A 23102-nucleotide genomic window follows, 5' to 3' on the forward strand; every position below is an offset into this window, starting at 1 on the left:
GGGGCGGCGCTCTGTGCCCGCTGTAAAGATGGCGGCGAGGCGCGGAGTGGGCGGCGGCCATCCGAGGTGCGGGTGTCCTTTGTCCCCGGCCCGCTCCGGAGGCGGAGATTGGCGGGGGCGGGGCTGGGGTTGGGGCGAGCGCGGCGCCGGGCGAGCGGCGGCCGTGAGCGGAGCCGCCGTTGTCGTCCCACACGTCCCGGTCCGCCGTCGCCGCTCCCCCGCCCGCTATGAGGAAGCGCAACGAGTCGGTCACGGTGGAGCATGAGCGCGCCGCCGCCGCGCCCGCGCCTCTCGACAAGGGCTGCAGCCTGAGGCACAGCCTGCGTCTGCCCGCCGCCGACACGGGCATGAAGCGACCGCTCGGCAGGTGAGCGCTGCGACTCGGCCGGGTTAGCGGGGGTCGGGGGACGGCGGCTCCGAGCTCTGGCAGCGGCCGCCGGGAGCGGGGCTCGGCCGGCTGCTCCGCCAGACTGCGGCCGTTCTGTGGCTGCTGCGTCGGCATTTCCCTCTCTACTCTGCTCTTGTGAGGCCCCATCTGTTGTACTGTGTCCAGGTGTGGAGCCTCAGTACAAAAAAGACAGGGAGATTTTGGAAAGGGTCCAGAGGAGGGACAGGAAGATGATCAGGGGGCTGGAGCACCTCCCCTATGAGGACAGGCTGAGGGAGTTGGGTTTGTTCAGCCTGGAGAAGAGAAGGTTGCGGGGTGACCTCATTGCAGCCTTTCAGTACCTGAAGGGAACTTACTGCCAGGAGGGGAGTAAACTCTTCAAAAGGGTTGACAATAGCAGGACACGGGGAAATGGTTTTAAGTTAAAAGAGGGAAGATTTAGGTTGGATGTTAGGGGGAAGTTCTTCACTAGGAGAGTGGTTAGGCCCTGGAACAGGCTGCCCAGGGAGGTTGTGGATGCCCCGTCCTTGGAGGTGTTCAAGACCAGGTTGGACGGGGCCCTGGGCAACCTGATCTAGTAAATGTGTATGTTTGGTGGCCCTGCCAGGCAGGGGGGTTGGAACTACATGATCCTTGAGGTCCCTTCCAACCTGGGTCATTCTGTGATTTGTGGTGCTGTCTGCGTGTTGATGCTGTTGGGCCGGGAGAGCTGCTGTGTTTCTCTTCAAAGCAGTACATCTCCAATGGGAGGAGATGCGTTTAACATAGGGCCGGCTTCACATCTCGTCTGAAGTCGGACGGATGCTTCAGAAGAACGGAGCCCAGAAGTACTGCCGGTCACGTTGCCAAAGTGTGAAACATATTTCATGGCCGTGCAGTTTGGGAAGCTGGAGCCGGATCGCTGCGCTGCAGGAATGGGGCAGCTTCCTATGGGACCTAAAGGCAGGCAGGGCTCTAGGAAACAAACCCGAGCGGCTCCTTCTGTGCTGAACTCCATGAGGATCTTTCCTTTCTCTTAAACAAAACCAACATCTAACAGTGAGACCTTCCTGCTGATGGTGTGGATTTTTGTGTCGTGAGTGGTGCCACAGCCCGTAAAGTGTTGTTGCTAATCTCTGTGGGTGATGGTGTTTGTTTTCGTGCCCCACAGGTATACCTTTGGGATGCTGTCAGTTCTTGTTCGGACAAGCTTTTGGTAATTGCAGATGGCGCTGGGTTGGCGTCTCCATTGTGATGGCTGTGCAGCAGATCAGGCCGTGTGGGTGCTCTGCTTACTCTATCTGCTGTAGGAGATTACCACTGCTTCCAGAAGTTATCAAGTGATAGCTTGCTGGCTTCTCCGGTGTTAAAAGTGCTCTTTGATGAAGCAGTGGTGCTACCTGAGCACTGAGCAGAGCCTCAGGGCATGGAGAACCTATGGGCCATCCTGTGCAGCATAACAAAAATGATGTTTGTTTGCAGACAAATCAGAATGTTAAAAGGAATAATCGCTTGCTTACATCCTTCTGTTGCCTTTTCTTGTCTGCTCTACCAGTGCAGGTTATCTTACTTCAAGTGGACCTCCTTTGACAACTTCACCCTTCAGCTAGTGGTTTGCAGGCTGGGTCTACTAATATCCTCCGTTTATGTTTTCCGCAGGATAACAACTGCACTGCTGAAGTGTGAATCTGAGCCTGCAGGAATGGGAGGTCCAGGCAGAAGGGAGTCTGATGCACAGAGATAACGGTGGTCAGGCAGCTGTCCCATGTTCATCAGCAGACTGCAAAGGGTATAAGGAGAAATATAAGAGGAGAGTAAATACATAATGAACCTCTGCTGGCAGGGTATCCTGACCATGGCCAGTTAAGTGGCCAACAAACTTCTGCACCTCCCATATTAATGTGCAAAGTTGTATTGCTGTCACAGCATACTGCTCGGTATAAGGTTCTGTTAGCCCTTACGCCCTCTTATACAATGGGTGTTTGGTTGTGATGGTGTTTGTCGGTGTGTTTCATCACTTTTACTTCTTAGCTCATAGAAACTGCTAGGACGTGAAGCTGCATCTGCAAGGATGCCAGGAAGGTGCAGGTAGCACAGTGTCTGTCGCTGGGGGTTAGTGCTGCAACTAGTTATTCCTAGCAATGTGCTCATTGATGCAGTAGTTAAAATTGGCACTTCTGGTGGCTGTGGATTCCGTGTCCAGGGCAACTGGGGCTGCTTGCGTTTCACTCTGCTGTTACGAAGCTCACTGTATGTGGTTTTTCATCTTCCCTTTGATAATGACACAATCTGCTGGTTAGAAAAGCAAACCAGCTCCAAAGCATCCTGATAAACCAAAGATGTTGCTTTGATGTGAAAGCAAATTCTCCTATCTCATTTCTATTGAACCCTGATCCTGGAGGCAAATGGTTGCAGTTATATTACCCTTCTCTCCTGTAGCTTAGTCCTTATCTGTGCCTCTTTAATCCCAATCAGTAGTCAGACTCTAGACCTGAAGTGTTAATTTTGCTGCTAGTGAAACCTGGTTCTCTCCCTGTGCTGTGAAGCAGTGACAAGCTGCAGACTCTGTGTGTGGGAGCTCTGTACCTGATGCCTTGCTGTGCTGTGTCTTTGGAGAACCACTGTCCTGCTGCCCATCTCAGCTATCTCCACTCTTAGCAGCCCCTGCTCCTGTCTGTGTATTTTACTGGGGCAGTGAGTGTGCCCATGCGTGCTGAATGCAATGTGTAGTGACCCTTGGTGCCATACGGCCCCAGTAGCTGACGTGCTCCATGCCTCCCTCTGTCTCTTTGGATTTAAGTGGCAGCATCTTTCCACTTGACAGAAAACTTGGTCATGTCTGTCTTTTTTTCTTTTGTCCCCTTTTTTTTGTCTCTTAGCTATCTTTAGGCCTGGCTTTCTTCTGTCTATTATTTTTAATCCTTCTCCAGTAAGTTGTCATCAATATCTTCTTTAAGGCTTTTTTCCCAGTGCTGCTTTCAGATGCTTGCCAATGCTCTTCAAGGAGAAGAGGTACATCTTGTTTTCTCAATTACAGACCCTTCTCACCAGCTCCACCTTCCTGCTGGGCAGCCTCCACTGGATTAGGTGCAGGAAGGAGTGGTGACCATTTCCAGTCCCTTGCTGTGCTTTTTTCCACGTTAAGTACAAGCTGAACCACAGTTTCTCATCTGGTGGTAAAAAAAACCAACCTGCTGCATGGTTTTCTCTTGATTTTATTAATAATTTTGCTGCAATTCCTCTTTGAAGAGGAAGCATGGTAATATTTTGCTTGGATCTGTCAAAAATGGCATTGTGTAATTACTTCCACGCATCTGTCTGCCTGTCCCATGACTGAGAACTTGGTGGCTAAAACTGTTTTCTCCAGTTCCCCATGTTTCAAAGAACTCTGCCCATGCACACTTGGTTTTTTTGCTCTGGAGTTATAACCGAGTTTTGTGTTGGTCTCCTTGCGCTCTATTTGATTGCAGTGCCATTCTTCTGCCATCATATGGACCTTTGAGTTCAGCTGCTCTTCTTTAGCTTGTGTCTAAATTATTAACCGTGGCTGTTGTCAGTTCCTTTGGGCCTACCAATAATCACAGGCTGGGCTGTCAGTCGGTGTGATGCTGTGCTGTAAGGTGACCAGCTGAGCTTTAACATCAGCACAAATCCTAGGCACCCGTTGTCAGCTTTTCTCTCTGCATGTCCCTTTTTCCTCCAGTCCCCTCCCGTCTATTTCCAGCCTGTTCTTACACAGAGGATCAATGGCCTACTTATGACAAGCTTGTTCCTGAAGATGACTTGCTTCCACGCTATAAATGGTATGTAGTTACCTAGCCGGGAATCTAGTTCTCTGCAAATGCATTCCCAGGTCATCACAGCAAGTCCATAGATTTTTCTGCAGGATGTGGTAATGCGTTTCCTTTTGTTGAAGGCAATCTTGTGGTGTTTTAATGAAAATTAATGATGGTGACATCATATCCTCTCCAGAATCTGCTGCTGTGAGTGAGAGACCTGGTGATGTCCTCTTAGGAGGCTGCAGCTCATTTATCCTATCCTTACAGGCCCGAAAGCAGGTCACATTATTTTGGCATTCATATCAGGATGTGGAGTTGGTAAACACGCTTCTATTGCAATTCCCCTATAGATCCCTGGGTGTGGAAACTTGGTGTGTAGCTTCTGTAAAGGTGACATTGATGGTGTTACAGCAGAGGATGGCTTCTGATATCCAGAGTGAGTGAGTGCAAGCAAGGAAGGTTCACTAAGGCTGTAATGTGAGAGCACTATGTTAATGTGACCGTGACTGAATCAGTACCACGAGAAGATTAAAACACAGTACTTGGGTGTTTTATAAGGGTAATAGGAGATCTAGGAGACTTTCAAGTCATTAGCCTGAGGTGGTGCCTGTGCAATTTTAATGGTAAGAGTTAACTTGCAATTCAATGAAGATTTAACAGCTAAATATACTAATGAAATTAGATTTATCTTTTGGAAAGGGGAGGGGTGCAAAACATGGCAAGGTTTTCAAGATTACAGCCTCGTTGATGGAAGTGGTAGAATCGTTTCTCCAAAGCTCTTGATGTTGTGCTGTGGTTTGTCTGTTTTAAGGGCTTGCATTGCAAACAGAGGATGTATCAGATGTATTGCAGACCAGCTCAGTAGGCAGCAAGACATCTAGGAAGCTTTCTTGGGATTGATCCTTAGGCTGCAGGGTATGTAATTCTGTCTATCGGCCACAGCAGTGAGGAGGCAATTACTGCTGGAAGAACTGGGTGAGGTGGGGAGGAGCAATCTGTGTTTACTATTCGGATCGAGCTGTTTGCTTAATAAAGATTTATTTCAACACTATAACTCTTACTGAGTGCTGGAGCACTTAAAAAAAATGTTGGACAAGAAGTTGAACTTGTAAAAAATAAACAACTGAAAGTATTTGAGGTAAGTCCCATGGCTGCCCTCACGTTGTTCAAAGCACTTTCCAGTCACTGAGAGAGAACTGCAAAAACCAATATCTGAAATAAAACCTTCTGACATACAAGATTACATGGCTGCAAGCTTCCCCTTGCAGAATGGCCACTTCCACTTATTTTGGTAAGTAATCGCCGTATCTGAATGTTTGCTGAATATTGCGAGGCACAGATAACAGAATAGCAGATTCCTCTTTTAACATCACTTAAGCTCAGAGATGTTCCCTCATATCTTTGTCTTTCTCTGCCTTGTGCAAGGAGCAGTGTGCGATAGTGGTTGCTGCTCCTTCTCTGATCAGTGGGTTAGAGTGTGGGCTTCACCTTTCACTTGCGGTGTGCTGCTTCTCCATCAGGACAGCAAGCAAGGAGGCTGGCTCAGACTGCAGTTATTGCTTTCTGCTCTGTTCTGAATGTGGATGGGAATACCAAAATCAAGTTTGCAGCAGCTGAAAGTACAGCTCAGTGCTTCTTGCCGAAGGGATTGTTGTTGAATGATACTTGAAATGAGGTTGTTTGGGGTGTCGTCTCTTTATACAGGTGGTGGGCAGAATGAAGAACTCAGTGTGGGGGATAAAAACTGCTTGGAAGACTTTTCAGTGAGTTGTATGCAGGCTCAGAACGGAGAACAGCAAGTACATTTATCCTGTCTAGAGGCTGATTTGGCTTCTCCCCTGCGGTGACTTCTCTGAGACACAAGTCTTTGCACATGAAAGTGATGCAACTGGATCTTGAATCAGAGCTTCCAGGGCTTCCTCCTGTGAAGGAAAGCACTTAGACACTTAAGTGGATTTCTAGATGTTTAGAGCCCTGCAGAGTGAAGCCCAGCTCTGATTCCTCCCCTAGCAGCAGTTCTAACTCACTTGGTGTAAAGTGTTGATTGGTTTCCAGGCAGCTTTAGGAAGCAGAGGCAGAGCTGACAATGTCAGTTTTGTGCTGCTGAATAAGAAAATTGCAAACTGGACACAGCCATTGGAAATACTCAGTTCTTTATTCCTCTGCAGATCCAGCAGAAATGCAGTGAATAACCTTTTCTTTCTATTTCCGATAGCTTTGTGCAGGCCCTAAAGCATTCTTTTCCCCTTTTGACTACCAGAGCAGGGACCACGTATTCTTTAAGCTTGTGGCTGATTGAAGTGCAGTGCTGCAAAACATTCACTTCCCACACAGTTAAGTAGAAATGCCGACAGCTGCTTTCTGCTTTCCTTGTTTCGTGATGTTGCTCTTCAGAACTTCAGCAAAAGCTCCGGTTTCAGTTGTCAGCTTCATTTTTCAAGTCCTGTGGTTCTGGAGTTGCTTCCTCCACCAGCTGACACCTGCAGCCAAAATACTTGACTGAAGCACAGATAAAAGCAGGAGTGAATTAATATTCCTGGCTGTATGCAAAGTAACCTGCTGTTCAAGGTAGGTCGGGGCTGACAGCAGCTCTGTATCTCTTCTTGCATCTGTTCTTTAATCACGGCTGTCTCCTCATGTGGGTGCATTGTTCGCTGAGCCTCCTCCCTTTTTTAAGCAGGTCAGTTAGAGAGGGTGCTGTGTGTGCCAGTTAAATGTGACAGCCATCAGCTGATGGCCAGTGTATGTAATGTTTTGGCACTGGTTAATGCTCTTGTTTGCTTGCATGCCTCTAATAGGGAACTGTTGGTTCATTGTAATCCAAATGTTTTACTAGTGATGTGTTCTGCATGTAAAAGGTGGCAGTATGGCTGCTAATACACAAGCATTTTTTTCCTTCAGGCCTCCAGGTCATCAGATCTCTGCCAGCAAAAGCAGAGTTCTGCCTCAGGTGGACCAATGTAAAATGACCATCTTCATGCATTTAGAAGGAAAAAGTCTACTGCTGTAGACAGACAGATGAGACTGCTTGCAATGCCTTAAAAGAGCCGGAGCCACAAAGCCTGCCAGGAGTGGTAAATTCAGGCAGTGAGGCTGGTGGCTGCTTCCCAAAAATCACTGTGTGAAGACCTCACATTCACAACTTGCAAGAATGGACCTGTTCAAACGTGAATATCCCTAGGAACAAAGTCAGAACCTATAGATTCTTGCTGTTACTGCAAAGTTTACACGCATGCTGCTCTGGCAGATTTACAGTGCATTAACAAGTGTAAGTGGTGGTAGGGGAGCTGGCTTGGCTGCACTGTGTGCTTTTTCAATGAAGATATGCATTCAGCAGCCCAGCAGCTTTGTGTTCAAGAGCAGCTGAGTACCTGGTGGAGTTCTATGGGTCTGAATTGATTTTTGCTTTTGCACTTTGCTTTTTGGCCCTTTGCTTTTCCACCTCAATACTCCTCTTCCTTGTGGAGAATTTGAGAGAGTAAATGAAAGCACTGCTCCAGTGAAAGCCCACTCAGCTGCTCTAAGGCTCCTGTTTTACACTCCCGGTGCTGTTTAAGCTTCTCTTGTTTGTGCTACTTTTCCCTCTTACATTTACACACAGCCTCATGTTCCCCAGCACACGGACTAGTGAGAGGCTTGTGCCTTTAATACAGAACAGCTGTTAGCTGTAAAAATGAGGAGAAACCTTAAGCATTCAGTAAACACTGCCGAGGGAGTGTACTCGCCCTGCAGATAATATCTCAATGCCGAGCTCAACTAAAATCTAGCGTGGGTGACTTTGGATTTGATGAGTATCAGCAGCATTGCTGGGGAGCTCTGGAGAAAGCACGGTTTATCCTGGAATGATTTATCCCATGGTGCAAACAAAGCTGCTGTTGCACCAGATGCGTTCAGAGCAAGTAAACAACCTTAAAACCCAGTCCCCAGGCCTGCTTTTCTGTCCCAAGTGTCAAGTGATTTGATTGCCTAGGGTATAATTAGTCATTGTTTGCTACATACTCGAGGTAACAGGAGCATCTACTCCTTTCTTCTTGAAACAAGGTATCCAGGTGGATGTTGTAATCAACTTTGGTGTTGTAACAGCTTTGGTGGCTGTTCTTCCATGGCAGGTTAGTGCCTAAGCAGCAGGCTGTGAGGCCTCCCCTCAGCCTCTGGGCTGAGCAAACCCGGGGCCCTCAGCCATATATATTCTTAAATGCCTTTAGGTTGGAGCTGCTTATTCTCTAACTCACTTGTGTTTTCCAAGTAAGCCCCTAAGACCGATGTACCTTTGTGGTAAAGTGGTGCTAAGTGTGTTGCTGCTGCTTTCTCCTGAGCACTCGAAAAGCTCAGCGTGAAGGGCATTTATTTCTTGTAATAGCTTTTCTGCAGGGCAAAAGCAGTTTAATTTAGGTAAATTACTCACTAGGTATTTAGCAGATAATTTTACCGTGTCTGTGCTGCAGTCCATTGTCTGGGATTTATCCGTGGAAGCAAAGCTGTTTGTTGATGGATTGAGGCTTTGTCCTGGTTGCATTTTAAGTAGACATCTCCCTGGTGATGAGGTGTAAATGTCACATTACCTATTAGCATTTGGCATAGGGCACCAGAGCAAAGGGAAAGATGCTCCTTCAGTCTCCTACAGAGAAAAAGAGGAAATAAAACCCATCCCTTTGCTCTGATGGCGTTCCTCGGTGTATTCTTCAGCAGTTTCCTTTCCTGATTCTAGCTCATGTGTGGGTCTTGATGTCTTCAAATGTTTGGGTTTGTATTTTCTTTTCCCCTTTTGGAAATGGTTGTTGCTTTGCCTTGTCAGGAAAGGTGCACCCACCTGGATGGCAGATGCCTATACAGTTAGTCCCCTGGCAAGAGGAGATGATGTGCAGGTTGTTTCAAGTAACTGACAGCGTTCAAGCCCTTCTGGCACTGCTATGGAGCAAGTTCAGCATGTCACCTCCTGCAACAGCCAAGTGGGAAATAATAATTTCAGAGCTGCTGGAAGAATTGATCTCTGCCTTGGGCTGCTGGCAGGAGCTGCTGATAGCAATGCTGATTGTTCACTGGTGTGCAGTGTGCTTCCTGCTCAGCACTCAGCTGGAGAGCCAAGAAGTCCTGTTGCCTGAAGGATGTGAATACATTTTAGTTCTGGACCGCATGCAGTCACAATTGAGTCATGATTGTTTCTTCCCATAACATGTCAGTTAACTAAACCATGACAAGTGCGACTTTGTGCATGCACACCACACATATTCCCATATGTATGTATGAATTCTTAGATGGTAAAGAGTATTTTGTGGAAAAATTGCTTTCCTTCTGGTCTGTGATCTGTTGGTTCCATGTTTTTCTTAAAGCAGCTTGCTCCTCACAATCTCAATGCTTAGGAGAAAAGAGAAATGAGGTATTGGGAGGCTCAGTCTGGACTCGCAGAGAGTAAATGCCACAGAGCAGAAATCTCATAATGTTTTATAGCTTAGAGATTTCCTTTTCAGGTTGTTGGGAGGTATGAGCCCTTCTAGCTGAGCAAGGCAGGATTCTGCTTCAGTCTGCACAGGAGATGATGTGTAACATTAGCAGTCAGGTATTAGGCAGTCTCATTACAAATAGTTCTTCAAAATACATGAAGTCTAACTGAAAAACAGCCATGCTGGTAGTGCTTAAAATGGTAAGCACGGCCAGGCTTCTCTTTGCAGACAGACGTGTGATATGCTTTTCTAGGGATGTTGTAAGCTGTAAAATCAGCAGAAAAAAGCTCTGTCATAATCTATTTTGGAGGGGAGTTTCTGTTCTGTTTTTCTAGGGTGTCACATCAGCTGATGGTTTGGTGGTTTCTGCTTCTCTCAACCTGCTGAGGCTCCGTAAACTCCTTCAAGTTGCTTTTGTTTAAAGAATAAGTGAATTGGTTTTCAAATTCACCAAGCACACAGATCATTATGACTGTGTTATAAATTCCTGCTGCACTCAGGCCTTTCTTTTCTCCTCTTACACAGGCGACATGGGTTATGGTTCCGATTGCGGAGGCTGATAATCTGGCTGCTGGGAGTGTACATAGCCATTCCATTTCTAGTAAAACTTTGCCCTGCTATTCAGGCGAAGCTGGTCTTCCTAAACTTTGGTAAGTGACTCAGACTTCTGAAGAGAGGTGAAGTGTAAAAGGAAGGAGTGGCTTCATATTTCATTTTTCTGCTGTGACTCTCTGCAAGCTTACAGCTTGTAAAAGATGTGAGCCTTTGCAGACTGTGAGTTCTCCAGGCTATGAGCTAGAGGGCATTCTCTGTGGCCTTAGTGGTCTCTAACCCTGCAGTGGCTCTGGAGAGCTCACTTGACTCTCAGAGAAGCTCAAGTAGCCACAGGACAAGAGAATGAACAGCTGTCATAAAATCACAGAATAGCCTGGGTTGGAAGGGACCTTAAAGCTCACCCAGTTCCAACCCCAGCCATGGGCTGGCTGCCCCCAGCCATCTCAGGCTGCCCAGGCTCCATCCAACCTGGCCTTTGGCACCTCCAGGGATGGGGCACCCACAGCTCTGGGCAGCACTGCCAGGGCCTCACCAACCTCTGAGTGAAAAAATTTCCCCTAACATCTTAACCAAAATCTCCCCACTATTAGTTTAAAGCCATTCCCCATTGTTCTGTCGTTATCTACCTGTATAAAAAGCTGGTTTACCTCCACCTATGTGTGTGACCTATTGTAGGCAGCCTCCTTCAGCAGGAGGTTGGACTCAGTGATCTCTTGCGGTCCTTTCCAACCCCTGCAGTTCTTAGATTCTACAGTCCTCTTTAGACTTAATTATAGAGGGTGAAACCACACACCATCCTGTAACACATTCCCCATTAACTTTGGGATATGCTCTTTGTCACAGGTGAGGTTGTAAACTGGTTGTTCCGTCAGTAAACTGCATTACTGCAAACAGTAAAAGGTTTGCTGAGTCAACAAGTCACTGCACTGATACAGCAGGAGTGGCTGTTGTGTCCAGGAAGCTGGCAGAGCAGACTGGGCAGAGGTGGTTCAAGGGAGCTGTGTCTTCGCCCACCTCTTAGTTTTATCCTGCTCCTATCTGTTTTGATGGTTGCATGTGTTATCTTTCACCTTCATGTTTTAGCTGCACATGTAATTCAGCTCATCCTTCCACACAAAAAGAGCAAGAGCTTGGCACATTTGACCCGTGTGTATCACTCTCCTCGCAACCCAACACAAGTGCCTTGGTAAAGCTATAAGGAAATAAAGGTAAAAGTTAAAAGGTTTCATATTCTGTTCTTCTCCCTTTTTTGACGTTTTAATTTTTATTTCAGTGAGGGTCCCATATTTCATTGACTTGAAAAGACCACAAGATCAGGGCTTAAACCACACCTGTAATTATTACCTTCAGCCAGAGGAGGATGTAACCATTGGAGTCTGGTAAGGAAATGTGTTTAGTGTAGTATGTGTTGTGCAGCTGTAGTCTTTCCTTTTGTTCTCAGTACTGCACATCCAGTGATTTTGCTGTGCATGTGACAGCCATTGCCTGCTCTGATTTGTAGGTGTCTGTGCTTTTCTTTGCCAAGTGACTGAGTTCACGTCCAAAACTATGCAAATATCTGGGGCTTGGTTGAACTCAGATCAGTAATGCATGAAACAGAACTGGACAATGTGTGCTTCCAGAGGAATTTCACAATGTGGAAACATAAAGGGCTCGCAAACGCTTTGTGTTACTACAAAGATTGTGCCTTCATTTCAGACCAGCCACAAGGATTTAGAAGTCTTGTCATTCAACAGGACAGCAGTATCCTGCATGAAATGGTTCCTTCCCTTTAACTGAATTTTGGTGAAAGGCATTGCCAGCAGTTGGTTTAGTTCCAGGACAGGCTAGTTAAGCAATGGCTTGTATCTTCACTTGAACGATTACAGGCCTATCTCATAATGTGCTGAATAACTTTAGATTGCGGCCTTGAGATTTTTGTTTCCTTTTATGAGTGCACTATATTTCTTCACCAAAACAGGACTTCCAGCTTTTGGTGGCAATTCAGTATCTGTGTGATTTGTCTTGAGGCTTATCAAGTGCTTCTTCAGTACAGTTTGGAGCCTTGCCTTAGTGCTACTGCAAGGTGTTTTGTTCAGTCTAGTTCTGAAACAGTCTTCAGCCTGATTTCATTGTAAGCTCTCGGAATTCTTAAGGCAGAATGCTGGGTGCTATAGCTGCTGGGGCTTTTGTTCTGCATGTCTACTGGCCTAGCTGTGGATCTTGTTTATGATGCATTTAGTCTGTTAATTGCAGTAATCAAGTGACATAAAAGCTGAGGGACTGAGATTCTTTCTCTGGAACAGCAGGTTGTGCAGTAGTTGTACTTTGAATTTGCCTGTGAATTTGGTGGCTTGCACGGCCCCAAGTTTTAAAAGCAGCAAATAAATGCAGGAATAACCCCAGTGATGGCCTGATTAGCAACAAGGAATGTATTTCTTTTCCTTCCGGATGCAGGCATACTGTCCCTGCAGCCTTATGGAAGAATGCCCGAGGGAAGGACCAGCTGTGGTTTGAAGATGCTTTGGGTTCCAGCCATCCTGTGATCCTTTACTTGCACGGCAATGCGGGAACAAGGTGAGACATGAAACAGCAGTGACTTTGTTCTGGGTGGTGCTTCCCTGTCTTATCACAGCATCAACACATTTGTTAAAAAAATGATGATCTAAAAGCAGTTCAGTGCTTCTCTCTTTAAAGGAGAGCATGTCTTGAGAAATGAAGCCTCTCCTATTCATCCAGTCTGAAAACAGATATGTTGCATTATCAGAGATAGATGATACTGTGGTTATTTCATATCTCGTGTCTGCCAGGAGGCTGTGACGTGCACTAGATCAAGTAGGGAGCAATACTGACACTCTGATGGTTTCTTAATTGAGATATGAGATAGGATTTGTAGTTCTATATATGTGCCTTAAGCGCATTAAATAAAATTTCTAGTTCCTTTCTTGAGCTTATTTTAATGCATTTTGAGGAAGGAAGGTCGGGTGGAAAGAGGAAGCTGATGTGCTGGTCTTGTTTCATTATTGCATACATACAGGGTATAGGTCTGGAACATCTTTAAAGTTTGTAGTTCTATAGTTGCCCACAGATACCAGCCATGGTCAGGTTCTCCAATCTATGTTTCATGGTGCTAAAAGCCATTAGCGCAGTAGGAAACTTGCTGGGTAGTTCTTAGTACCATGTTTTTCCTGCCCCATATCTCTATGATGCAGCGCTTCAGTTCAGTTAATAGTACACAACTGTCTTCTTTATTAACATACCATTTTCAAAGAGTATTGGCCCCTTTTGGAGTTCTGAGTACATGTTCTTTTGATGCTGATGTGTGCTTGTAGATGCTCAGCCAAAGCAGAAGCATTACAGAAACACAGTTCTGCTCTAACTGTGATGGCTGTGCAGACTTGCTGGCCCTTGCATTGTGGAACTTTGTCCTTCTTCCCCTAAAATCTTACATCAGCATAATTCCTTTTTTGCATAAGGCAAAGTGTGGAAACTGCCTGCTGTGAGCAGGGAAATGTATGTGCAGATGGGACTTTAGAAACTGACCTTGTCTCCTTGTGCTGATGTATTAAAAGTTTAATCAGATTGTTGCCTTATTTTTCAAATTCTGCTTAGCTTGTTCCCTTGTCTTTATAGTGTGTAGCAAATGATACTAATGGGAGCTGTTCTGCAGCGTAATGGTGGTAATTTAGGACCAGTATCTGTGTTATGTATGTGCCTATTGATCAGGTTTACTTGGCTCCCTCAGGTGTTACTGAGATAAAGTGCTGAGCTATGGACTGATTGCATATTTCACATTTAGCTTTACTCTGTCTACTGGAGGAAGCTGGAGTTGTATCAGCTTTGCCGTTCCTGCTTTAATACACGTCAGTCTTGCAAAAGGGCTGCTTTATTGATGCAGGCTGCATTAACCATAAGTAAAAGGCTCTGCCTTTGCTTTCTGCTTTGGCTGAGTGCTCTAGTGCTGAGGCAAAATTATTTAGTTCACTTGATGCCCTTGGAGAAATGCCTGCATTGCACGTTGAGGACTGAGTGGAAAGGCACTGGGTCTCTGTGCTTGGAGCCAGGTGAGAAGATCCAAGGGCCAGCAGCTTGGGTTAACATGGTAAGGTCTGCTGGGATCAGAGCAGATTGAGCAGCTGGGTTGAAGCCAGCAGGGGCAGGTTGGCTTGATGCATTGCAGGCAGGTTGGAGGGTGAAAAGTTTCTCTGACACCAGAAGAGATTTAAAGGGAGAAGCTGCCTGCATAGCTCAAGAAAGCCTTGGTGCCTTCTGGAAGGCCTCTACAAAGCAGTTATAGTGCTGCTTCTGCTGTTGTGTTCATGTTTAGCTGAAGTCCTGAGGCAATGGGAAGAATCTGTCTCTGGAAGCCGAAATATTGACTTCTTTTTATTTTATTTCTTTAATTCTTCTATGTGAATCACTTTTGCCAGAGGAGGGGATCACCGTGTGGAGCTTTATAAGGTAAGTGGCTGCATGTTGTCTACATGATTGTATGAGCACAATGAGACATGCACAGACTTGGAGACTGCTCATTACAGCCCACTGCCAACAGGCAGATAGCTGAGGGCTCCCTGTATTCTCCAGATATGAAGTATGTATGGGATGAGGGGTCTGTAAGCAGTGAGCACATTTTTCCACATTAAAGATATTTGAAAGGTCTTCTACCTTCTGGTACCTGTCAACTCCAATTGAGCTTTGTCAATAATACTTTCACAACACAGTTTACAGGTAAAATAAAGCTTTATTTAACCATAGCTGTAATTTGATTGACTATAGCAGTATTCTGACTACAGGTACCATGGTAGAGCATTGTTTCATATGGTACCAGTCTCTGTATGCTCGCCAATATGGTACCACATCTCTCCAAGTGATGGGAGGGTACACAAAGTTTGAGGCCAGCTCATATTCCTCAGCCTTTCAAGGTGACTTTTGGTCTTGTAAGTGCTGAAATGTTGGGCTGAGCCAGCATAAACTTCCGTGTTGGTTGGGCTCTCAGAGCTGGAGCTTACCTAGTCACGGAGCCATTTGTTGCAATGAAGAGTTTTCTAGATTGCCAGTGCACACGTTTGGTTTATGAGTTGTCAATCAGAAGCCAGTTCAGCCCCAGTTTCCCCCTTTCCCATGGCACAGTTCATCTATGTTACCATCTCAAGTGTTGCTATGTGAGAACAGGCAACTTTAGTTGCTTTGGGTGTTTGCTCTGTGGTCATTTTCTATCACTCAGTGCCTTGGTCTGATACAAAGTAAAAGAGCTGTAACTATTTTTGCTAGTTTATTTCAGAAGGATTGAGTTTATACCCTCCAGATGAATTCAGCTCTTATTTCTTTAACTGGTATCAGCGCTGGCATTCGTAAAGGTTTATTGCAATGCATCTCCTTATGCAAGGTCCCCTGCAATAAGGTCTTTTTAATTCAGGTCGCTTGGAAAATGTCATTCAGGAGCGTCATGGAAACAGGTGCTGTTTCTTCTGAGATAAAAGCTTGTGCTTAAGTGTCTGGAGGTCGGCACATGACGACAGCTGAGCAGGCTGTCATGTAGGTGATCTGCTTGGTTGTTTTCCTGGGAATCGGCCTGTGCTGCTGAGCACAAGTTTGAATAGCACTTTGAATGAAGCTGTTGTACTGTTTCACTGCATAACCTGAAGGGTGTTGTAGAGGAAACAGGCAGAGTAACCCCTTTGCCTTGTTGGGTTGATAACATTGTGAAGTAGATCCCTGTACCCCTGCATCCTTGGCCTGAGGTTGGAGCATGGCTGCTGTGACTGCTTCTGTGATGAGTTTGTTTCTCTCCCTTCCAGGTCCTCAGCTCCCTTGGGTACCACGTGGTCACGTTTGATTATCGAGGTATGTGGGCATCTGTTACTATATGAAACACTTGTAGCTGTTTCTTTCTTAAGCAACAAAGTGGTTGCTGCTTGTTTATTTTAATTTTGGGGAAACTCATTTTCTAAAGGCTTCCTGTCAGCTAATTAGATGTAGTTACTGCGTGGTTCTTGTTTTCTTCCAGTGATATCCAGGGAGCTTCCAGAAATGCACAGTTTTGAGTTCTTCCCCCTCCCCCCTTTTTTTTCTCTCCTGAAAAGATCCACCAGAAACAATTCATCTTTTCTGTTGCTGTTGTATCTGAGGGTCCCCAGTCTGTGAGCATTGTGAGAAGAGGCAGTGATCTCATTCCCTGCTTGGCACGTGGGATCTTTCTGTGCATAACACAAACAATGAGCGCAACTGCATTGCTAGGCAGCAGCTTTGGTGGAGCCTCAGGCCCTGCTTTCTAATGTCCAGCTTGGGACTCTGGCTCCTTGTGCATGGGGCTCTTTGATTTGGAGAGCAGAGGTAATAAAATGCACAAGAATTAAAGCATACTCAAGATCAAGCATCTGCTGCTGTTTCCGTTCTTAGTGTCCAGACCATGGCAGCACTGCAATGCCGGCAGTGAGTGGTAAGGAAAATTGCCCATTGCCATTTTATCAAGACATCTGAGAGAGGTGTGTTAGGAGCTTGCCCTGTATTTCAGTCCTCCTGGCAGCTGCTTCCCTGGCTGCTTATTAGGTATCGAAAGGGATGTGGCATGTTTCCTGCTCAGCGTAGGATTTGTAGATGTGCTCTAACAGGGATGGAGCCAAAGCAATCACGAGAGTGGAAAATTGCTGGAGGGCATTGATTGAACAGGATGGACAAGCTGACATCTCAGCAGCTTTGTGGAACGTGTCTGTGCTCAGATCACAAGGGTCCAGTTCTTACTCTACCAGAGACTGCACTTACAGATTGGTGATGTGTGTGTAAAGGTAGCTGAGGTTTGCGAGCTGGGTTATAGCAGATGCAATAGTATATAGCAGATTGCACAGTGTGGCAATGTTTGAGATCCAGCTGTTGATTTTGTTATTGACTGAACTGCATGGCAGCCAGCAGTTACAGCAGTTACGTTCTTTCAGTGACTGCTGATCAATCGGGGCTTGTAACCCAGATTGTAAAGGTGTGCAGTGAGATAAGCAGGAACTGTTCCTGTCCCACACCTTCACAGGTGGGCTGTGTGGGATGAGCTTTGTGGTGCAGTTCATGCCTTTCTGAACAGGGACACCTTGTGTTTCAGGCTGGGGTGATTCAATAGGCAGCCCGTCGGAGAGGGGAATGACCTACGATGCCCTTCATGTCTTTGACTGGATAAAAGCAAGAAGTGGAGACAACCCTGTCTATATATGGGGACACTCCTTGGGCACAGGGTAAGCATCTGGTTGCAGTGGGACTTAGCAGCTTCTGAACAACATTAAACACTGACCTTGGCTGAAGGTGCTGTTTGCTATAATCCCCAGGCTGGCTTGGCTTGGAGTCTGAGGCATAATTACTGCAGAGGAGCTTCCTCTTTTCACTCTGCAGAGTGAGAAGGGCTACAGTAAATGACTATGCAGGAATTGATCCTGAACTTCCATTGCCCAGAAGGAGAGTCTGGAAAGCAGGCACTTAGAATATGAGTCTGTTGGATTAAGGGGGAAAAAAGTGGGATAGCACTGATCTCTTCCTGTGGTAAACCTCTGTCTGCATTTGTCTTTCAAAGCAAAGCACTTATTTGACATTCTGAAAGAGCAGCCATGTGTGTGTGCCATTTTCCCTTACAGAACGTTCTCTTCTCTCCTGGCAAACACACTGTTTGTAATCAATGCTTGTGTAGATGCCTGCGTGGTTACGCTGCTGCCCATCTGTGTTATTGACATGGTTGTGCCTGGCATAGGGAAGTATGAACAGTGAGAAGTCTGCAGTCCCAAATGCCTCTCCCTGCATGTTAAGCTTCCTTTCCCATTTCCTCTGCTGATCATCAGTCTGGAGGCTGATGATATTCAGTAGAAACCGTGGACTCTTATCCCCTTGATTTTGTGAGGACCAAAACCAGGAGTTACTTTAAACTGTGTCCAGATGAGACCATTTGAGGCTGCTTTGGAAATACCTCCGTCCCACTAGGGAGGTGCCTGGAGGACACCTTACAGCTTTGACTGACCCAGCTGAAACTCATTGCAGTGTCACCCTGGGAGCTGCTGGGCACTTAGTTCCCCTCTGCCTACATTGCTGCTTCCCCCCCTTCCCTGCACGTCCTTTGCAGTCTGTAGATCAAAGCCTGGTGCTTTGTGAAGGGTCTGTGCCAGATTAACACTCACTCTTCTTCTTTCCAGGGTCGCAACAAACCTAGTGAGGCGCCTTTGTGAGAGAGGTAAGTCTGCTGGGCTCTTCACCTGGCCCAGGTCCTGCCCGTGGTGCAGGCCTTGGCTGCTGCATTTCAGCACGTTGCCTTTGGCTTTTCAGAAACACCCCCTGAAGCGCTGATACTGGAATCTCCATTCACCAACATACGGGAGGAGGCGCGAAGTCATCCCTTTTCTGTGGCAAGTATACAGTGCCTCCCACTGTATGTGTAATTGTGTGCATGGAATCGAACCTTCCAAAGTGACCCAGCTGCCTGCTGGCTTTGTGGGGCAGCAGTGATGTTTATTGCTGACACTTGTAAAGGCTTCTGCTTAAGGCAGCTCCAAAGAAGACCAGTCCGATAAGTACTACCACTCATCTGTGGAGCCTGGTAGAAGGAAATAAATTGGGATCTAAAAGGGCAGTAAATGCAGGGGGAGAGGGAAGATTGACTTGACCCTCAGCAGTGGGCAGCCCCCCCCCAACCCCATGCTGAAGCTTCTCTGTTGTGAGAGGACAGTTTGTGGGCTGTGAGCAAAGCGATGGCAATGCTGCACTTTCCTTCTCACAGCCCACTCAGTGCAGCCCCTTTACTTGCCCAGACCCCCACGGGAGCTCAGCCTGATGTAGCTGTCTCTCCCACCCATCCTGGCTGCAAGCAGGCTCGGAACTGAGCAGACACACAGTCTGACCATGTAAGCACCCCGAGAGCTGGCTCCTGAACAGGATAATAAGACAAGCCTGAAACAGGAGGGGGAAAATGGTGCTAGTAGAAATTAGCTCTCACTTCTGAGAACACAGCCAACAGCCAGGAGATCTTACAGGGATGGTGATGGCCTGCCCTGTTACTGTCCATATGGCTGCTTCCTCCCACTAATGCAAACTTTTTCTTTCAGATCTACAGATATTTCCCAGGGTTTGACTGGTTCTTCCTTGACCCCATCACGACAAGTGGAATTAAATTTGCAAATGATGAGAAGTGAGTGCGTTTACTGGTTTTAGGGGTTTCAGCTGTTGCTGCAGTGAGCCAGGGCGAGCATCAGAGAGCAGGCTGCACTCTGCTCTTCTTTTGTCCAAGCCTTGTACTTGCTGAAGGGATTTCAGTTGCTCTTCCAGCCATGAATGCACTATGAAGCTTTCCTTTTAATTGGTCTTAATGAGGAGAGATGCAAAAGAGAGCACAGAGACTACCCAGGGACATGCTGATTGGATCCTTGTGATTTCTGCTTTTCAAGTGTGCATCCCATACTAAGCTGCAGCACCAGGACATTGAAGGTTTGGTGTGATTTCTGTGGGGTGCGTTTGCATCAGCCACTCTGCATAGTAATTTTTGCTTTCACTGAGCCTTTCATTTAGGAGCATTCAGCAGTTTGGTTTCCAGTACTGAAAGCAAACCAGACCTTGGGGATGGTGCTTTGCAGAGAGGTGAGCTGCTTCAATCTAAGCAGCAAATAGGTTGTGTTTTTATTAGCAAGCTTTCTGTAGATTAAATCAATGGTGCCCATATTATGGCACTTCCAAGGTCTGAACTGTGGGTAATGACTCACAGAACACATTTGCCACTACGGTTTCCTTGTATATCCAAGTGTGTTGGCGTTAGAGTGCTGGGAGCCTGCTGAGGGTCAGCCCACACTTCCAACACTGTGCTGTACTGAAGCCTTGCAGGTGGTTGTGTGCTCTAGTTTAAACTCACTTTGTCTGACAGCAGCAGGGGGCTCTTTGTGCTAGAAGTAGTTTTGGGTAGGGAAGAAAATGTCCGTTCTACTTGCTTTGGATTGCCTGAGCTCTGGTGTCACTGTCATCTGCTTTACAGTGTGAAGTACATTTCCTGCTCCCTGCTCATCCTTCACGCTGAGGATGACCCGGTGGTACCGTTTCATCTGGGAAAGAAGGTATGTACATGGTGATCCTATGGAAGGGACTAGTGAGGGCAGAGTGACACAGGGGAGCTCGTACAGGCAGCAGGAGGATGGGCACAGAAATGTGTAGCCTGCGGGTTTTGTGGTGCTGGAGGTGGTAAACCAGTAGTGAAGCCATGCTGGAACTAGCAAAGCTGGTCAAGCCAGTGCCTGTATCCCAGCCCTGGAAGGGTGGCTGCTTTGCGGGGGTGGCTGCTGCAGGACGACACATCCCTCACCTGCTTCCCCTTGGTCTCAGCTTTACAACATCGCTGCGACGTCGCGGAGTTTCCGAGACTACAAGGTGCAGTTTGTCCCATTCCACACAGACCTCGGCTATCGGCACAAGTACATCTACAGGAGTCCAGAGCTACCTCGAATACTGCGGTAACAGCCCAGCTAACTGGGGTCTCTTCTAGCATTGGGAGGGGGTTGGGAGCAGTGGTGCTTTGGGCTCTGGATCAGCACTGTGACACACACCCTGGGAGAGATGCATAGCAGGTGTCTGAATAAGGCAGCTTTTATGAAAGCCCTTTTGTCCTCCAGAGTGGCTGAGACACTGGTGCTGGCTGAGCACAAAGGCAGAGTTCTGTATCTCTGCAGAATAAGTTAAACCTTATTGTGGGAGGGTTTAAAGAAAGAGTGCTATTCCCTGTCTCATCTCAGCTGCAGGGGCTGTTTGCAGAGCAAACATTCACCTCTTGTAGGGGGAGTTGCTGACATGTGAAAGCAAAGCTCGCTGCTGTTTGCTGTAGCTGTGAGTACTTGAGTCCTGGTGTTTGTCAGGGAAATGGAAGACCTGTGGGCTGCAGCATCTACCAGAGTGTAGGAGAGCTGAGAGTCACTGCTGTGTTCTTTCTTTTCCTAGGGAATTCCTGGGAGTACCTGAACATGAGCATCATCACTGAAGACTTGGCAGCACGGAGGTTTTCCTTTCTTTCCTTCCTCTCTCCTCATTTTCCTCCCCTCTCCCTGTGGGTCAGTCTGCCATTCTTCCATCCCTGGCACTAGAGGAGATCAGGAGTTCCCACTCTGGTCCTGATGTGCACCCTTGGCAACTGCAGCTCCCGACATCGGTACCCGTGATGGTAGGAGGAGGATATGGTTGGATGATAGGAGGAGGATGTGGTTGGCTTCTTTTATTTGACATGGATGGAGGGAGTGACAGCAACCCAGGAGCTGGTAGCAAACAGTGAACAAAGGAAGCACAACAGTGCCTGGCCAGTCCTGAGTGGTGCTGCTGAGGACAGACATGCCCTGGACGTGCGTCGTGACCAAGGGTGTTTCTTTCACTTCTAAATGCTGCTGCTGGCTTTTGGATCATGCAGACACGTCTTTGTTGGCAAACAGCTTTAGCAGCATCTCCATACCACAGTTGTCTTGCTTGAGTTTGAGGTGTTTTCTTTCTAGGAAGTACATGTTTTGCTTTCCCTTTTTGCTGAGTAGCTGTAGTTCCAAATCCACTGACCATCTGGGTGGTGAGAGGTGTTTTATTTAGCTCTGCAGTCGCATTGTGTTGCAAGCATTGGGCAAATCACACACATTTCAGAATTCAAGTGAAAGCTTTTTTTTCCCTCCTCTTCCTTTTTAAGCATCTACTTAACAGAAAAGATTAGTGCCCTTTTATCTTATCTTTATCTTATGCTTTCTTTCTTTTCCTGAACACTTCTGCTCCCATCTCTACTCTCCTCAGCGCAGCTCCTCCCCTTCCTCACGTGCACTTTTTAATAGCATTGAAGTGGTTGCTGTAGATAAACTACAAACTTTGGGCATTAAACTGGAAAGCATGAGGTTATTTTGCCTGACTTTCCTCTTCCAAGAATGTGGGTCCAGGGGGTGGGAGTGGATGTGTTCTGATGTGCTCCCTGTACCTACCCGGACAGATATTTGCTTGCTTTGGGAGGAAGGACTTTTTTATCTTTTAATTTTCCCCTATTTCCTTTTTAATTCCTTTGATCAAGTTTTCCAGGACCTGGTGGTGCTGCTGTTCCTCTGTAGTTAAGGGCGGGCAGTGCTACGATATGTAGTTCTTGATGCAAAAACAAGGCTGGGTTCCCTCCCCCTCTCTCCCTCCACCTGCCTTCTGCATTCTGGGCACCACAGGCAATTCCAGCAGCTGCTTTCTCAGCCCATCTCAGTGCTGTGGGTGGAAAGAGAAGTGGAAATGAGCCCTCATCCACAGGGGACGTCCTTACCCTGTTTCAGGCTCCAACAGGGCCTCTTTTATGCTGCTGCTGCACTGAGAGGGGAGAGGGTCATCTGCAGGCTTGGCAGTTTCCCTCTGGGTCACTGTCAGGCTGCAGCCAATTCCAGGTGCTGTAGGTGAGACGTGAGCGCTCAGAAGCAGATTGTGCTGCCTGAGAAGGGTCCATTCAGGGTTGTACAGCGTAGTAGAAACTGCTCGGCATGCATCCAGGTTATACCTGCAGGCTCATACTAGTTGCAAAGCAGACAGTAGCTTGTTCTTGTACTGAGATTCTTCTGCTCTAACGTGGTTATTCCTGAAGTTTCTGACCCATGATACTCATAAGCTAACTGTGCCACTTAAATTATGTTTAATGCACTTGTATTTATTGCACTGACAAGAGGAACACTTACTTGGCTCTGTAGAGAGGGACCCGTACATTCCAGCTAACACTGCTGCTGGACTTGGGCTGCCCTGGGATGTTGGTGATCCCAGCACCTCCATCCTTGTTCAGAGGCCAGTGATATGCTTGGAAATTAGACCTGAAATGTTAATCTCAAAGTGGTGTAGTTTTAATAAAGGCGTTGATTGCTGACCATTTCAGCAACTTGCTTCACCTGCTCATTCTGGGGTAGTTTGTTTTTCTTCCCAAAACATGTGGAATGATTGGAGGGCAGATATGAGATGTTTGGGGGTCTGACTGTGAAATTGAGCCTCTGCTTCCCC

The 23102-nt window shown here is 46.9% G+C and overlaps 1 protein-coding gene across 1 annotated transcript; it reads left to right on the top strand.

Moving 5' to 3' along the window:
• The first annotated feature begins 106 nt into the window (after nucleotides 1-106).
• ABHD12 (abhydrolase domain containing 12, lysophospholipase) lies at nucleotides 107-23000 on the top strand. The gene is made up of 13 exons (XM_015856696.1): nucleotides 107-367; nucleotides 10113-10237; nucleotides 11416-11521; nucleotides 12579-12698; nucleotides 14552-14582; nucleotides 15920-15965; nucleotides 17212-17341; nucleotides 18284-18321; nucleotides 18414-18493; nucleotides 19190-19272; nucleotides 20107-20185; nucleotides 20451-20578; nucleotides 21060-23000. Exons 1-13 carry the CDS (start codon nucleotides 228-230, stop codon nucleotides 21097-21099), a joined length of 1146 nt encoding a protein of 381 aa, XP_015712182.1. The 5' UTR covers nucleotides 107-227; the 3' UTR covers nucleotides 21100-23000.
• Nucleotides 23001-23102: the final 102 nt, after the last annotated feature.

The sequence above is a fragment of the Coturnix japonica genome, chromosome 3 (assembly GCF_001577835.2).
Source record: "Coturnix japonica isolate 7356 chromosome 3, Coturnix japonica 2.1, whole genome shotgun sequence".
NCBI lineage: Eukaryota > Metazoa > Chordata > Aves > Galliformes > Phasianidae > Coturnix > Coturnix japonica.